At 47.8% G+C, this 13,981-nt stretch overlaps 1 protein-coding gene across 5 annotated transcripts in view; it reads left to right on the plus strand.

Annotated features, from left to right (window-relative positions):
• Nucleotides 1–13,981, plus strand: part of LOC135904559 (echinoderm microtubule-associated protein-like CG42247) — a 172,013-nt gene that overhangs the window by 48,642 nt on the left and 109,390 nt on the right. For 4 of the 5 annotated variants that reach the window (XM_070534615.1, XM_065435414.1, XM_070534614.1 and 1 more), the window contains exons 4-7: nucleotides 5,664–5,720; nucleotides 7,879–7,935; nucleotides 8,194–8,235; nucleotides 13,295–13,694. In XM_070534615.1, the coding sequence (XP_070390716.1) occupies nucleotides 5,664–5,720; nucleotides 7,879–7,935; nucleotides 8,194–8,235; nucleotides 13,295–13,694 (556 nt within the window). The remainder of the gene's footprint in view (nucleotides 1–5,663; nucleotides 5,721–7,878; nucleotides 7,936–8,193; nucleotides 8,236–13,294; nucleotides 13,695–13,981) is intronic. The other variant, XM_070534616.1, reaches the window with a different exon arrangement.

Consider the following 13,981-nt stretch of genomic DNA (forward strand, 5'->3'; position numbering starts at 1 on the left):
GGCTCTATGTCTTTACGTACGCAATGCATTTACGTTCGGTCGCAGTGAAAGGTTTAGTACGTGCATTCTGGTGCGCCTTGTATGTGCGGTATTCCACTCTGCTAAGGAGAGCGTGTGTGCTAGAATGCGAAGTTGTTTCGCAGCGTCGGTCCTTGAGAGAGGAACGGGAACGCGGCGGTCTTCTTTATTCGACGTCCGTGCTGCCTTAGCTGCGTCATCATTTCCAATGATACTGCAATGACCTAGTATCCATTGAAGGGAGATAGCGTGGCTTTTTTGTCTCAAGTGATGGACAAATTCCACAATTTCGCACGTGAGCTGATCGTGAGTTCCATGTCGGAGAAACGACAGCACCAATTACAACGCCGGCCTCGAATCGCAGAAGACTGTCCATCATCGAGCACTTTCAGTCAGCATTTATCACATGAAGCGCGTCGCGGAGAGCCGCGAGCTTTGCCGCTGTAGACGTACTGATAGGGGAAGTCTTGAACCGCTGGGTTATTCCCATTGTTGCTATAACTGCACCGCCACTGGAACTGGTTGATGTAGTTGAGCCATCAGTATAGACGTGTGTGTGTAGTCGCTATATTTCTCGTACAGGAGGAGTAAACGAAGTTGCTTCAGTGCAGATGGCGGTAAGTCCGTCTTCTTCTGAAGTCCTGGAATTGTTAGGTTCACTCGAGAACGGCTCACACAGCATGGAGGAACCGAAGGTCTTGCCGCAGCTGCGTAACCTGACCTGAGAGAGGCACGATGCGCGAAGGCAGTTGCACCGAATGTCGTGTGGGGCCTTTCTGCTGGGTGACTTGCGAGGTGGTGGGTAGGGGTCCGGGCGAAGTACCTCATGTGCACACGCATTGATTCAATGGTAATGTGCGTTATAATAGTGTAATCTTGAGCGACTTCAATAACTTCAGTCGTTGACACACACCGCGGTAGACCAAGGCATATCTTGAGGGCTTGTACTTGGATGCCTTAGATTGTATTCAGGTTAGTTCTGCAGGTGTTGGAGATGACCGTTAGGCTGTACTGCAGGAATCCAATAACGAGGACGCTGTACAGTTGCAGCATAGGTTGTATTGACACTCTCCAGCCCTTTCCTGCTAGGAACTTAAACATATGGCTTCTGCCCGTCACACGTTTTCTCACATAATTCACATGAGGGTTCCAGGAGAAATTTTTGTCAGTGATCACCCCCAAAATCTGTGACTCGTGTTGTTCGAGATCAGCTGTCCGTCGACGGATATGGCGTATGAAAACATTGGTTTCCTGGGAAATGCCACCACTGCACACTTTTCACATGATATTTGAAGTTCTTTTTCTCGAAGGTAGGATGATGTTAAAGTGGCTCGGTGGTCATTTCCCCGCGTTTCATTATCCGGGAACCACCTGACCTTTCTAGTGAAGGAGCGTGAAACAAATGTGAGGTCCAGGCAGCTACAGTAGACAGTTCCACGCGGAAAGGTGAGGCTTCCATCATTTAACAAGCACAGTTCTTGTTCGGAGGCAAATGACACTAATCTACTGCCCCTCGAGTTTATCTTAGAACTTCCTCAGAGATAGTGATCTCCAGTCATCACCAAAGGCTGCGGAGTCGCAGTAACCGCACGCAGTCCAGCCGACTTGAGGGCGAATGTAGGCTCCAACTACTGTGAAAGTGAGCCTGCCTTTTTTCACTGCCAGACATACCTACTGCTTTTCTTGGTCAGGTGGCACTGGATTATGGACATATGTAAGATCATGTCCAATAAAAACGACGATCTTGCTGCATTATCCGTGGGTAGCGGACTTGAAACACTTATACCCGGACAGTCTGATGTTAGCGGATAGGGAGTCGCAGATGACGATGGTGGGGAATTTATCCATGAACACTAACTGTCTTAAGTCCAACATGCGTGACCTAAGTCCTCTGGCGTTTCACTGAAATATCGACGTGTTCTGGACCTCGTCACTAAACGACGGCCTCTGGAGAGCCATGGTTTCAACCAAGAGCTGCAGTACTGGACTCGAAGTGTCCGGCACCTGTAGCGCGCTTTGCGCAGACAAAGATTTCATGTAGTTAAGTATAACGCGAATGACATTCATGAGCGACCGCAGAATTTTGATGACCTGGATATCATCAGCCAGCGTCGCTTCAACCGTGGCCGAAGCGTCGCGGTAAGTGCGTTTTGAGGTAACTTAGCAGGGCGTTGGGCCGTCGGTAGCTCAGGCCATTCTTAAGGACGGTGAGCCTTTCCACTTTGTTTGCTTTCTTTGTATCTGTCTTGGTGGTGCTATGAGTTGATGCGGCAATTCTTCCTACGGAAGACGGCGTGCCAGAATCTGCAGCTGCGGTATTTCGTGAAGGTTTTCGGTGTCGATGCCGACGTCGCCGAAGAGCGGCAGCAGACTCTCCATGCGTTGAGTTGTCCCACACCATTCTTTGAGGATCGCGAATTCCTTCCGCACCCGCTTGCAATCCTTTCATGAGGCCTTATGAGCACCACTACAGTTAGGGTACTTTCGAACGTCTGTGCTGCAGGCGTCTTCTGAAGGGGGCACAAAGCACCGCAGGCCCACGACGTTGCTCACACAGACACCATCTACGTGGCCAATCTTGCAACACTTGAAACACTGGAGGGGCTTCGATACGAATGGCAGTACTGGATGGCGGACATGTCCTACCTTGACGTGGAAAGGAAGGCTGTCTCCTTCAAACAAGATATTCAAACGGCATGTGTTTCCCAGTCTGAAAATCGTCGTAGTAAATGTGCCTTCTGTCGTTGGTTTTATCAGTATTGGCAAGTCGTCCTTCCGGATGGCAGCTTCTACGTCATAAATGACGCCCGAAGTACCATCGCCGCCTGTAGGGATCATTGACCGCACCTTTAAATTGTCAGTCTCAGTTATATCGTAGGCCTTGTAGGGCGCTGCGATGTAACACGTCAACTGCCAGGACATTTTTATGAGATTTTATTCTCACGGCTTTATTCTCATTTGATGCGATTTTCTCGAGCTACAAGGAAAGGAACTGCCTGGTTAGGCGCTACAAATTGGTCGCTGGGTCCACGGGCATGAAAAGCACAGTGTGCGGCCAGCGCTACGGTGCACTCTTCATGGTAGAAGCACTTCGCGACGAAGATGCCTGCACTAGTCTCCTTTTTGCTGTTCTACCCATCACGCCTTTGAAGTCATCGTCCGGCGAGTCGTAGCTGTCCGAGAATAACTCAGTGGCCTCGCTGTCTGTATCGCTTGACGCATTTCCACGTTTCCTGGTTGTTATCCAACCTGACGGCTGCGCACCAGGAAGATCCTCGAAGATGTCTTCAACCATTGCCGCAGGGAGGGAGCGGCATCTCCAAGAAATACAGGGAAACAAAGCGAAAAGGCAGAGACAAAAGTACAAGCGTTCTATCAAAGAATCTTTTCGTCTTCCTGCACCGAAGCTTCGAGAGGCACCGAACGGGAGGTATATGCGCTCGCTCCTTCGCACTGCATGCACGTGAGCCGTCTTGCTTGCCGGCTATGGAGGCGATAGTCGCGTCGCTGCAGTGTTAATTTGCTCCACATAACGCATCTACCATGGCCCCAGTCCTGAACTTCGGCAACACTTCGTGTGAAAGGCTAGCGTGCTCAATTATCTCGGCTGCGATCTCTCAGCCACAATAATGAAGGAATATTTTACACGAAGAACCCCATAATGTAGCACGTGCCTCTTTTGGAACCGTTAAAACACACCTACAGCTTTCAACGGTCGTTTAGAGGACACAGCTGCCTGCCCTGGCTATGACGGCGTCAAGTGCGTTGTCATTCCTCTTTCGAGCGCTGACGAAGCGAAAAAGCTTTCCGTACTTCCGCGTAACCTAAGATTGGTTCAGTGGAACTCATGCGCCTTCAAAAGTGCACACCTTCATACCCTGTACCATAATTTAGAGTTCCGCACTTCGTCGGACCTTCCGCGACGAACCTGCACCATTCCAGTCCGTCCATGGCTTGGAGTGCAAGCATGTTCAATGCGTACTCATTTCTGATCGGAATGGGCAACAGCCAACTTTGTGACTTTTGAGGGTGCAGCAAGACGATCGCACACTTTCTCTGCCTGTGCCGTTGTTTCAACCCGCAAAGGGCAGCCACGCTAGGACAACTGCACGTGCGCCCACTAACGGAAAACAAAATTCTTGGAGTCGTTACGAAGGCTGCGTGTCTGTCGGTCGGTTCCTCTCGTGTCCGGGTTGTACTGCGCTATGCCTAATACCATTCCATGGTGACACACCAACAAGCCCATATTGCCACCCTCGTCGCTGTGAAGGCACTGCTGCATTATTAAAAAAAATAAAAACTGGAGTGCGTGATAAATTGTGACAAGTTGTGGCTGTACGCTGCGTGACATAAAATGTATTAGTGGGACTTTGACACTGTGTAACACTATCTCACGCCTTCGCAGACTGTGTGACAGCGCCTACATAAACAATTATGTATTGTGTGTGTTTTTTCTTTACTTTTAGTATTCTTTTTCTTTCATACCTCGCATCCCTTTCTCTCTCTCCCGATACAGGGTAGCCAGCCGATTCTCTGGCTAACCTCCCTGTCTTTATTTTGCCATTCTGTCTCTCTCTCGCTGAACGTCAGGTTAAAAATAAACAGTTGAAGAGCAAATAAACACACCGCATCCTCTTTTTATAACTCCTTTGATCCGTGCTTCTTCGATCTGAGAGTGTTTCTATTGCGCATAGTTTATGCTAACGCACTATTTTAACACAACGTTGCTGCCAAATGAGCTTGGCGCGAGGTTGTGTGAATTTGTACAGTGTGAAAAGAAAGAGTGAATAAAAAAATTGCGGGTAACTCCAAGACCCTCTCCACACCCCTCCCCTCTCCCGCACTGATAAGAATTATTTGATAAAAAAACTGTTGAATTCACTACATTCTCCTCCAATCAAAAGCAATATGCAGCAAAGTACAGCGACTTTTAGCAAACTCACATAAATGCCACCGAATATTTTACGTTGACAGACATTGTGCCGCATTGTATGGGACGTGCGTGCTTTTCCATTCCTTCTGGCTGCACGCCTTTTTGCCACAGTGCTTGCTGTTACAGTAACAATTTGGTAACCTTTGTCAGTAAACGACCCAAGTGACCGGAGTGACTTCACCACCATCGGGCCGTGCGTCAGCCAAACTCAGCTTATCTCAAGCGTGTCATCGGTTACCTTATATATTATTCCAACAGGTCACACCTATCCTAAATTTCTACAATGTATTAGAATGAAGTAAAATTTTTCAACCAGGAAAAAAGATTATTACAGAGTCGTGAACGCCAGGTGCGATAAAAGAATGCGTGCTCGAAAGGGATAAGTAGTGGAGACGAGCACATTGCTGTCGGAACTGAGATGCAGGTAACTATGTGTCTGTCGTCATATTTCAGTAGGTTGAGGCCGCTGTTTTTTGTTCTAATGACACTGTACCGACTATTTCAGCAGCGAACTCTCCGTATTAATTGTCTTTTACCATTACTTTTGCTGAATGTTTGTTTACGGCGAGGTTGCCTCTACAAAGGTAATCTCTGTTCACTATGTGTGCTTTTATAATCTGTCGCCGTCGAGGATCACACGGCTTTGCAATTCGAATACGAGGCCAGGCGTTTTTCATCCTGCTGCCTTCTGACGTTATGTTTTCTTCCGCAGGCAGTCTCGGTTCGGGAGAAGAGAACGAACAGATAGAAGACGAAAGCAGCACGGAAGGTGTGTTCTCACATGTGGTAGAAAGTACTTGGGCAGGGTGACGGTCACGTTTTGCAATGTTTGGGCTGTATATGCGGCGTTATGTTTTTCAAGCTGCTTTCAGTTGAGAGGTGGATTTACTTCAGAAACACGTAGCGGAGAGCACGTTCCTTTTTATCGTGAGCCCTGAATAAAGAAGCAGGCAAGTGTACCGGTTTTTTGCTCAGTATTTCATTTGTCGGTCAAACTAGTGCAGTGCACAAAATGCTAGTTAAAAAGTCGTTTCAGAGTTTTCTTGGCAAGCATTGTGTTTACAGATAGCATGATCTTTAGTCAGACCGATAATCATCGTGTGAATTTTTTCCCGTTTCAATGGTAAAGCATTTCAATATATGCCACTTACGAATGCAATCGAGCCCACTTATAGCAGCCCGCTTAGTACGCACAGTTTTTGGTCTCCCAACGCATTTTCCAAGATTCCTATGAAGGACGTGCAGCGGACCGGCTGATGCGCCAGTTTGCTTCGAACGAACGGAGCGGCACAGTCATCTGGGTGTCGTTCACTCGCCGAGGAACTCTCGCTGGCGCCAGGCAGCTGGCGGATACGAAGCGCAGACCAGCACCAGCTGTGGTGGCATTCAACCACAATGTCGATTGTTTTCGCGTCAGACGCTCCGTTGCCGATATGTTAACAAAGGTGCTGCTTGCTCATTGCTGCCAAATACAGCCTTAACTTGAATAGCTCGACCGCGCAGGCGCACCTCACTAAAGAAAAGCGCTCAGGGCGAGAGAGAGAGAGAGACTATCTGCAAATTGGGCGCACATTAGTCGGAGCCAGTGTACACGGCACTATACAGTACGCTTCGCGCCACAGCCGCAGGATGCGGACTATCAGTGCCCTGGCGGCCTTTAGCGAGCGCACGTCCGTGGTGCCCAAGTATTGCTCTGTCCGTCATCTCGGGCTTATATGCTACCAGTACAGCTCGTAGGCCTCGTGCCGATGATTATTTGAGTGATACAGTAAACCTTTTATGCGAAGCATATTACGAGAGCTCAACCCAGCTCCTCAGGCGCGGCGGTGTCGCCTTGAAACCACGTGACACCGTGACGTCACGACAGAGGAGAAGTGGCTTTGGCTCAACTCTTGCAAGATGGGCTGGGTGGGAATCGAACCAGGGTCTCCGGAGTGTGAGACGGAGACGCTACCACTGAGCCACGAGTACGATGCTTCAAAGCGGTACAAAAGCGCCTCTAGTGAATGCGGTGTTGCCTTAGAAATGAGCTGTTTCTAAGGCTCAGGCGTGCGTCGCTTGCTCAGGCGCACATTTCGTTGCCGCGCCGAACGCTGCGTTGCTCGACGCTCACCGCGTCCAATGCGGGGCGTCCAAGGCGAAGCAGAGTAACGCATGAGTTGTTTCTTCGTCTAGCCGAACCAAATATAGCCAAGCAACAGCAGTTCACCAAGCTAAACAGTGGTTCAACAACTAAAATAAAGGCTAGTATGCTTCGCATCCTGGGCTTAACCTTACCTAAGCCACAGCCATTTTTTGTACAATTGATAAATTAGGTGTTAAATAGGGCCCAGTTTTGGCAAATAGTTGGCGCGCCGAAGAATACGGTGCGCCGAGACACCGCATTTGTGATGCGCATGTACAGAGCCTGTGGGTAGCCTGGCAAGCGAGATTTGGCTAGCTAACCAGCACTAATCAATCTTTGGCTAAAAACAAATAAATACGTCGGCCTAACTATTACCAATAACTTAAGCTGCATGTGATCTATCCACATACTTGACATTCTTGCGTCCGCCGTTCGTAAATTATGGTACCTAAAGACAAAAGGGAATGAGCACCAGCAAATCTTAAGCTTCTTGCGTTTAGCAGATGTGCAAGAAGCAAGCTGGAATATGCTTCCACTAAGACAAAAGATATCATTAGACTTGAGCGCATTAATATAAAGGGGGCTAGATTCTTATTTGGTAAGTACAAAAGAGAAGACTCGCCATCTCATTTAATGCTAAGAAATAACAACCTGACGCTGGAAGTCCGACTTAAACTTAGTCATCTTATATTTCTTCGTAATATATCATTAGTTGAAATTAACGTAAAAACCACTGATTATTAACGCTCCTTAACTTCATGTTAACCCCCCCCCCCCCCCCCCCCCACGTTTGCTTCTACAGGCAATTTGAAATCGGAAGATGCGGACGGTCAGGAAGAGGACGAAAGTAAAGAGAAAGGTGCGTTATGCGTTGTTCGATTGCAAGAGTATAGCTGCGCGTAGTGGCGTAAAATAGGGGATGCTCAGATACGTAGTTGTAGTAGTAGCTGTTTTCATGGATTTTCTTTCGATGATTATAATGACTAAACGTGTATGCAGAGAGCGCCTGCGCTGCACGTTTTCGCTTTCTTTAGCACCTCTGCTGCGCCGCGCGCAGCTTTGGTGTGAAGCCGATCTGCGAGTGTCTAGTCCAAAATTGTGATCGGTTGTTTTTCAGACAATGTTCCATCCGAATACACAGAAAGTGGCGGTAACAACGGTGAGTATGTGGATTGTCTGCAATCTTAGATTAAGAATAGTAATAGCGGCTTGTATAGTGCAGCTTTGCAGTGTGTAGATTGCATGCGGATTGGGCGTTATCGCTGTCGTGTATTCTGGATCGCTTGGTTCTGCGGCCCTTGCCTCTTTCGCAAGGGTAATGCAAAGAGGTTGGCAGGGACGTTTCTCATCATATTGACGCGAAGAGTAGCAGATAGGAACGTGATAGGATAGATGGATGGATAAAACTTTATTGGATTTATTTAATTGTGGTTGGGCCCCTAGACGTCCGGGAGCCCTTTGGCCGACATTTCTAGGCAAGCACGGTCCACCAGCCAGAGCTGGCCATCCGGGCAAGTGACCCGAAGAGCGGGCTCCCACGAGGAAAAGGAAGGGTTGGGAATATGAATGGCTCCTTTGCGACAACTTGGGCATGGGTGGAAGTACACCCCGCTATATAGGCAAAGGGACAGCCCTCGAACCTTACTTTCAGGAAAACATAAATGTCAACCAACTAAAGGCCCGATGAAGCGAATACACTTCCTTGCAGTCTCGTTTTGTGGTGATAAACCGCTGAGGGGCAGGGGGGGGGGGGGGGATGGGCTGTTTGTTGCCTGTAAGAGTCAATGCTGCAGAATTTTTATGAGTGACAAGTTTACAATCACGCATTTTACGTTTAGAACGCGGAAGATTTTTTCTCGATGTGGGTCTAGTCGATGCGCATTTAGTGTGATATCGAAGCGCAATCGTACGCTTGCTTGCCATCTAGCTCTAAACCTTGGCGCTTAATCAACTACTTGGGATTGGCCAAGAAACCGAGTGGTTGAACGGAGGAGGGCACATATAGCTCAACAGAGAAGGTAAGAGAAAGAAAAGCGCATCTCACGCAATGCGGGAATTGGTTTAGGGCGAAGCTTTCATGAGATTCTGCGGGGAACGCTGATTTAAGTGCCTCGTTCAACGTGAACTTGTGGCAGTCCACCATACGGACCACATGCACGAAAGTGCAATGATAACATGCCGACGATATATATATATATATATATATATATATATATATATATATATACTTGTTTTATTTGTAGGTTACAAATGGTAAGGTAAATGGAAATGAAAGGGGCGAACAGACAACTTGTCGCCGGCCGAACGCGCATTCCTTTTGGGAGATGGCGACGCCGGTGGAACCAATGGTATGGTTCTGGTCCATCGGAACGCGGGTACGCGCGTAGCGGGCCGCACCCGCGTCGGTACAGAAAGGCCGAGCCTTTAGAGCCCATCTTCCAAGTTAGCTACATCTGAGCATAGCTCGCAAGCATTGCTCGATATGTTACACAGAAACTGGATAGATTCTGTGTAACAGTGCTGGGTATGCCCCGACTTGGAGTAACCTGAATCTTAAAACCTGTGGTCTGCCTAGTTTCCTATGTGGCGGAAGATATCGTCTCCACCTCATGTAAAAATGTTATATATATATATATATATATATATATATATATATATATATATATATATATATATATATATATATATATATATATATATATAACACAGGAGACATGGCGGTCTTGCGAAGCTCTGTTTATTGCAAACCTCGTCTTCCTCCTTCACCACTATTGCACCGCACCGTGCTGGTGCAGTTCGTCGCAGGCTTCTCCGTCCTCCCGAAAAAATTCGTAGGTGTAAGGGTGGATGATGTCGTCTTAATCTCCCCACATGAACGATGTCAGTTTGGCGACCGAGTAGGGTCACGCTGAGGTCGATCTCGTAGTTTACATCAGATATCTCGCGCATGATCGTATACGGTCCTTCCATTTTTGCACTGAGTTTACCGCGGTCGGGATGCCAGGGTGTCTCCTATAGAACACAGTCCCCCATTTGAAGCTCTGAGGGAAGAAAGCTTTTGTCATATATGATTGCGGACCGCGTTTGCGCGAGCTTCAGGCAGGCTTTCGGTAACGTTGGAGAGGAGCTGGGGGTAAGATGGTGTGCCATACATAAGGAAGCAGGGTGGGTAGCCCGTGACCACGTGGGGTGATTTGTTGTACTCGTCCATAACGTCAGAGAGGAGACGCGCCGATAATTTTCGGGGTTCCTCGTTGATCTTGCAACGGAGAACCTTGTGCACTTTGCCTCCGTCAAACACCTTCGATAGCGCTCTGTCGATGACCGCAACGAAAATGTTGCAAAGTACGGGAGCCACGCACGAGCCAATATAAATCTTTCTTTTGCACATAAAACTGGTCTTGAAAACACACAGCTGTTGAACGAAAATAAAACTCCAAGAGTGCTATGAAGTTATCCACAGAAATTTCTGCGGTATTCTGAAAGCATACCTGCCCGTTCATCTCAATGCAGCTCAGGACGGCAGCTAACAATTCTTTTTGCGGAATAGAATAAAAAAGATCAACAACATCTATTGAAAACATGCATCGTATCCAATTGGGACTCACGTAAAATGGCTATGATGTCAAGGCTATTCTTTACCATGAATGGGTCATCTATAACCAACGTGTTAAGCTGCTTTAGAAGGTAGCGGCTAAGGTTGTTTTGCCCGGAACCTCTTTCACTCACTATACATCTGAACGGTATATCATATTTGTGCGTTTTTGCAGTATATATATCAAAACGTTTATTTAAAAGAAAAAAAATGCAGAAAGAGAGTGGGTGGAGCCCCTAGTCCAGGGCCCCACTGGCTTGAGCGGTCCGCCGTGCTGTGGGAAAAACTGTTTAAATGTATTCTTTTTGCAGTAAAGAATACATTTAAACAGTTTTTCCTACATTTGTGGACGCTATTAGCGAGCTTCTGTAGTCCAAGGTCTTCACACAAACATATGTCACGGCTCTTTTGCTTACTTGGCTTGAGTTTCGTTACCTTGAAATTCTTCTGGATGGCTTGTAGAGCTTTCTCATTAAACATGCCCGACGGCATGGCCACAAACCCTCCTTCTTTGTCGGCCTGCAGGAGTCGAAGGTCATTGTCGTTGAAAGAATTCACGATACGCTTTGTGGGGGTTCTTGGACGAGTTCCTTTCTTAGACACCGTTCTGGTCAGGCTGTCAACTCCATCCAGCAGACACCTTTTCTTGTCCTCTGGTGCGGCTTTGTTAGAAATCCTTCTATTCAAGGAAAGAAGCTCATGTCCCGGGGTCCTGGGTTCGGAGCTGAACTAGGGGCCTTTCTTGAGGACGTCAACGATGTCTTCCGGGATGAAGGCTCCCCCGAGAACTTGCAGCGCGTGCTGCTGGCTTCCTTGGTTTCGCCTCCTTTATGGCTAGGGTCTTACGCCATAAGAATTCTGCATTCTGAGCTGCAAGCTTCCGAAGGGACTGCAGCTTAGTACTTGCAATGTTCACTGTTGCAATGATGTTCAATGTAGCAATGTTCAATTTTCAATTGTTGGAGGCCAATGAGATGAAAAAAAGAGAGGACAACTGTGTCAGTACCCCGTCTCTGAATATATACACGAATGAAAGCATGTTTTTAGATAAGTTTTAGATTTAGATTAAGCATGATTCCCTTCACATATACCTTCAGTGTTCTCGCAGGTGCGCATTCACATATTCAGTGCCCCTCTTTTTTCATTCCCCTCTCCTCATGGATATATAACCAGCCACCTGTGACTTCAATAAGCAGTTGCAAGTAGCGGCTTGTCCTGTCTGTATTCCTTTTTATGTGCCGTCACTATTGGCGCTTCACCCATTGAAAGCTATGCACCAACTAGCCCCCACAACGTGTTTTACTGCAATACTTTTCGTCTTCCTTTCTGTTGTGCCGTCCCGTTGCGCTGTACTTCGACGTGGTTCTCATAGCAATACACAGGTGGCAGTAAAGCGAGATAAGAGATTGGCATTATTACACTATTTACGATGTCCGCTGGTGCGAATAATGCGTCGCCGAGAAAAAATATTATCCCTATCGCTAACGTACCTCACCTTCATGTTTCTTTAAGAGCCACTATAAAGTGGAAAATGTAACTGCCAGTTTGAGTTGATTCGTAATAGAGCTTTCCTGCATGAATAAAGCGGCGGCGATATATGAAACACATTTATACATACTATATTGCAGTGTGGGCTATTACCATGGACGCTGCCTGCATGTGGTGGCGACTAATAGCGTCAACGAGACATAGGTAAACACTTTAGTGGCGCTATATACTGCGCAATATTTGCATGGTGTGTCTTACGTACGCCATCCATCAAATAAGTCGTAGACACATTTCTAAGCGGCTGTCACTAAAGGAGCCCTAACTTATGCTATACTATATGGGGATACGCGTATTCTATCGATATTATGCAATAATGGAAGAAGCAAGCAACTCTGGTGACTCCTGTGATTGAAATATTCGCATGCTGAAATATTCCACATCAAGTCATTTAATTGTTATAATTCATAAACGTTTTGTGTTTGTGCTGTTTTGGCCATGTCGTGCTCTTGTATACGTTTCTTTGTTGCATGCGGCTGTGAAACTACGTGAGGATGGGGGTCCAGCCGAGCTATATCACTTTTTATTCCTGGTACCGGAGGCAGTGGTCTTGCGTGAAGGAAACTGAAAACTAATTATACAATTTGTGCCTACAGCACATTTGCGAGAAATATGGACGAACTGTGGCGCCACTGTTCGTCCTTTGCTACACTCGCCTTCTGGCGCGCTGATCATAATTGCGAATGTTTACCAACTATACGCCCAGCTTTCAGTTTTACCTACTACACAGGGAAAGCGGAATTTCAATTTGCCAAATCTGGATATTCGGCATTGTGACAGTGAAGCGGCAACGACAATGATGAAGCGTCCAGTTTACGGCGTGTCCCGCCAGCCCTTGTAATCGTTGTAGCATAGTGTATGAGCCTGCACCGGATAAGCACACTATTTGGGGACCGTTGGTGCAAGCAGGAAAAGTTGGAAAGGCGCGTTTGATGTGGTATTACAGCCCTACATGCACGTTTCTTACAAAAAGTGGTTTTATCGAAAACCAGAAATTTCGAAGATGGCACCACCCTTGAACAAACTTTGTTCTAGAAGTGCTAGCGGACAAAATTGTTTTCTTCTTGTTTTTTTGTAGGTGACATTTCGCTTCCGGACGGGGGAAAAGCCGTTCGGGACACGCCCTTTCCAGAGCTTGACGGACACGTCGAGCAAAGTGCCGGCGAAGAGGAAGTGAGCGGGGAGGAATGGGAAAAAGCGGCGGCGGCCGAGGACTCGGCGATGGTGGCTGACGACACTGCCACGGCGGTAAACGACACCGAGCGGGCCATGGGTCCGCGAGCCGGCCACAGCCCCAACGGCCAGCAAGGCAGTCCCGTGCACATGGAGCAGGCCGAGCTGGGCTCGCAAGCAGCCAGCGGCAGCACGGCCACTGCGTCGACCAACTGGTCCTCTCCCATGTCCACCGAGACGTCGTCCACGTCCAGCCACAAGACGCCCACAAGAAGGTTGGAGAGGAGGCCCGAAATATGCTGGGCGTATCCTGTCTGTCCCAGGTTGACAGCCTGGTGGAGCGCTCATAGTTCTCTATCGCGCGTTGCATAATCGCGAGTGGCACTTTTCTACAGCTGCTGCTGTCCGCGCCATGGTCGGCAACTGCACCACGTGGCAGCAGCATTCCTTTGTACGGGCGCTAATACTCAACTGAGTCACTTTAGACTGATGAAACAGTCTCTCGTGACTCTATGTGCATTTATTTACCAGATGAAGATCCACAGTGAAAAAAGAGCAAGAGATTAAACGGGACAAGGAAGACCAGGCAGGA

This window comes from Dermacentor albipictus, chromosome 2 (genome assembly GCF_038994185.2).
Source record: "Dermacentor albipictus isolate Rhodes 1998 colony chromosome 2, USDA_Dalb.pri_finalv2, whole genome shotgun sequence".
Taxonomy (NCBI): Eukaryota; Metazoa; Arthropoda; class Arachnida; order Ixodida; family Ixodidae; genus Dermacentor; species Dermacentor albipictus.